The sequence below is a fragment of the Mandrillus leucophaeus genome, unplaced genomic scaffold (genome assembly GCF_000951045.1).
Source record: "Mandrillus leucophaeus isolate KB7577 unplaced genomic scaffold, Mleu.le_1.0 Scaffold29, whole genome shotgun sequence".
NCBI classification, from domain to species: domain Eukaryota; kingdom Metazoa; phylum Chordata; class Mammalia; order Primates; family Cercopithecidae; genus Mandrillus; species Mandrillus leucophaeus.
Genome location: NW_012103031.1, coordinates 1,682,632 through 1,686,519, shown reverse-complemented (window position 1 = coordinate 1,686,519; position 3,888 = coordinate 1,682,632). Strand labels below are relative to the sequence as shown.

Here is a 3,888-nt window from a genome sequence, read left to right as displayed (position 1 = left end):
GAGTTTGATTTTGTGTTGCTTTTTAAAACCACCATTTTCCCCTAGTGGATGATACATGATTTGGTACAACCAAATTCACAAAATAACATTTGTTGGCCGGGCGCCGTGGCTCAAGCCTGTAATCACAGCACTTTGGGAGGCCGAGACGGGCGGATCACGAGGTCAGGAGATCGAGACCATCCTGGCTAACATGGTGAAACCCCGTCTTTACTAAAAAAATACAAAAAAACTAGCCGGGCGAGGTGGCAGGCGCCTGTAGTCCCAGCTACTCGGGAGGCTGAGGCAGGAGAATGGCATAAATCCGGGAGGTGGAGCTTGCAGTGAGCCGAGATCCGGCCACTGCACGCCAGCCTGGGCGACAGAGCGAGACTCCGTCTCAAAAAAACAAAACAAAACAAAACAAAACAAAAAAACATTTGTTAAGCCCAGGCATGGTGGCTCACGCCTGTCATCCCAGCACTTTGAGAGGCCAAGATGGGAGGATCGCTGGAGCCCAGGAGGTTGAGGCTGCAGTGACCTATGATGGTGCCACTGCATTCTAGCTTGGGCAACAGACCAAGACCCTGTTTCAACAAAACAAAAATAAAAAATTAGCCAGGTGTGGTGGTGCATGTCTATGGTCCCGGCTACTCTGGAGGCTGAAGCAGGAGGATTGTTTGGTCAGCCTGCAGAGTAGCTGGGACCATAGACATGCACTTCAAACTGTGAGGTCGAAGTTACAGTGAGTTGAGATCGCACCACCACACTCCAGCCGGGATGATAGAGTGAGACCCTGTTGCAAAAAAAGAAAAAAAATTATTAAGAACTGGTGATTTCAGTGTCTGACATTGTCAATTTAATTTTTTTCATATATTTCTATGTCATTGGGAATCAAATTGTGGGACCAGAGCATTCTTGGGGCCAAAGTGGCATGGTCACAACCTTGGTCCCAAGGCCATGCTTTGGGATCCAAGGGTGGTGGAGGCTCCGGGGGCCAGCCCTGCCCAGGTTCTGCGGGACTCTGTGCTTTTCGGGTCAGGATTCCCAGCTTCAGCCCCACTTTTCCCTCCCCTGCAGTTTACATCCTCCTCGGCCGGGTTTTCCTGCTGTCTGCAGTTTTCCTGGCTTTCCTCACCACCTTCATCATGGTGCCCTTTACATCCAAGTTCTTCCCGAGGACCTGGAAGCAAAACTTTGTGTTAGCCTTCGTCAGCTTCTTCACAGGTGTGGAATAGCTAGGTGATCCCTGACCTTTGCTAGTGCCTGGGGAGGAGTCCAGAGAAAGAGGGTTGCTCAGTCTCTGTGATGTCAAAAGAGGCATAATTTTTCTTTTTAGGGACAAGGTCTCACTCTGTTGCCCAGGCTGGAGTGCAGTGGTGTGATCACAGCTCACTGCAGCCTCAACCTCCTGGGCTAAAGTGATCCTCCCACCTCAGCCTCCCAAACAGATGGGACTCCAGGCATGTGCCACCATGCCTGGCTAACTTAAACATTTTTTTTTTTTTTTGTAGAGATGTGGATCTCGCTATGTTGCCCAGACTGGCCTTGAACCCCTGGTGTCAAGTGGTACTCCTGCCTCAGCCTCCCAATTGCTGAGATTACAGGCATGAGCCACTGCACCCGGCCCCTTTTGACATTTATAAAGGGTGACCCAGGCTCCACCCTGAGAGGCTCCCAGGCAAATGGTGGACGTCGAGCACATGCAGTGGGAAAATGGGGTTGCATTTAATCCAAAGTGTTGCACCCAGAGGGTGCAACCTAAAGTGAGCTAAGGGCAGATGCAGAGGGTGCTAGGAAAGGGAGTTCTGATGATGGTTCCCTGCAAGTTGAAGCACATAGGTTTGAAGATGAGTCAGAAGGGAGGGAGGGACAGGCATCTGAGTGGGAGTTTTTTTTTTTTCAGAGAGGGGGCAAGGATGAAGGAGCCTCCAGGCAGGAGCCACAGGGGGTGAAGTTTGGAGGGAAGGTGGACAGCATGGGAGGAGAGTGAGAGTGCCTCCCTGTGACCCTGCAGGGGCCTGTGCCTTCCTGGCTTTGGTGCTGCATGCCCTGGAGATCCAGGCTCTGCGGATGAAGCTCAGCCCCCTGCAGTTCTCCGTGCTATGGCCTTACTACGTGCTGGGCTTTGGCATCTTTCTGTTCATAGTGGCTGGTGAGTGTCCAGGGAACAGTGCCCTGCTTCTTGTCCTCGGTCTGGATTTAGGAACCTGTCTTGTGGAGGCCTTCCCTTAGGATTCTCTAGAGTTGCACTGCTCCAAACTGCAGCCACCTGCTAGACGTGGCTATTTAACTTTCATTAATTAAAATAGTTATTAGCTGGGTGTGGTGGCTCACGCCTGTAATCCCAGCACTTCGGGAGGCCGAGATGGGTGGATCACTTGAGGCCAGGAGTTTGAGACCAGCCTGGCCAACATGGTGAAACCCTGTCTCTACTAGAAATATAAAAATTAGCTGGGTGTGGTGGCACATGCCTGCAATCCCAGCTACTTGGGAGGCTGAGGCAGGAGAATTGCTTGAACCCAGGAGGCAGAGGTTGCAGTGAGCCGAGATCACACCGCTGCACTCTAGCCTAGGTGACAAAGCAAGACTCCATCTCTAAAATAAAATAAAAAGTGACGAATTCAGTTCCTCAGCCATACTAGCCACATCACCAGTGTTCAATAACCACATATGTCCAGTGGCTATTGGACACTGTCATATTGGACAGTGCAGACAGAGAAATTTCCTTCTCTGCAGAACGTTCTACTGGACAGCACTGCTCTGGAGCTTCAACCCCATACTTGGCCTTCTCGTTCTCATCCTTCTTGACTTAGAACTAAACTCTTTCAAATTTTTATAGTCTCCCTTCCACCATGCTGGTTGCTTCGGCTATCTATTCCTGTCTCTACCTTTTTTTTTTTTTTAAGAGACAGGGTCTTGCTTTGTTGCCCAAGTTGGAGTGCAGTGGTACAACTGCAGCCTCCAACTCCTGGGCTCAAGCGATCCTCTTGCCTCAGCCTTTTGAATCACTGAAACTACAGGCATGCGCTACCATGGTCAGCTAGTTTAAAAATATATATATATATGTACACACACACACACACACACGTATATACACACACATATATATGTATGTGTGTATATATACATATATACACATATATATGTATAAATACATACATATATATATGTATATATGGCCAGGTGCGCTGGCTCACGCCTGTAATCCCAGCACTTTGGGAGGCTGAGGCAGGTGGACCACCTGAGGTTAGGAGTTCAAGACCAGCCTGGCCAACATGGGGAAACCCCATTTCTACTAAAAATACAAAAATTAGCTGGACATGGTGGCGCGTGCCTGTAATCCCAGCTACTCAGTAGGCTGAAGCAGATGAATTGCTTGAACCCAGGAGGTGGAGGTTGTGGTGAGCGGAGATCTCACCACTGTACTCCAGCCTGGGCAACAGCGGGACTCCATCTCAAAAAACAAAACAGAACAAAAAGCAACAACAACAACAACAACAAACCCCACATATTTATTTTTGTTTTTTTATTTCTTATTTTCCCCATCACCAAATAGTTACAATATTTTATATTTTAACCTTTTAATTCCATTTTTTCATGATTTCCATGAACTCTTTGAAATTCCCTCACATTTTATTTAAAATTTTTGTGGCTTTTAGTGGGAGAGTAGTCTGCTATAATGCTGAAAATATAAATTGTCTTTTATCTTAGTCTTCATCTTAACACAGCATTGATCATTCACTCAGGATATCTCCATTTATTCTTTTTTTTTTTTTTCCTGAGACGGAATCTTGCTCTGTCACCCAGGCTGGAGTGCAGTGGTGTGATCTCGGGTCACTGCAACCTCCGTCTCCTGGGTTCAAGCAATTCTGCCTCAGCCTCCCGAGTAGCTGGGACTACAGGCGCACA

The 3,888-nt window shown here is 48.2% G+C and overlaps 1 protein-coding gene across 2 annotated transcripts in view; it reads left to right on the top strand.

The window, feature by feature from the left end:
• LOC105543718 (transmembrane protein 225-like) overlaps nucleotides 1-3,888 on the top strand; it is a 14,236-nt gene that overhangs the window by 8,509 nt on the left and 1,839 nt on the right. For both annotated transcript variants that reach the window (XM_011985782.1, XM_011985781.1), the window contains 2 exons: nucleotides 1,057-1,203; nucleotides 1,994-2,131. In XM_011985782.1, coding sequence (XP_011841172.1) covers nucleotides 1,057-1,203; nucleotides 1,994-2,131 — 285 coding nt within the window. The remainder of the gene's footprint in view (nucleotides 1-1,056; nucleotides 1,204-1,993; nucleotides 2,132-3,888) is intronic.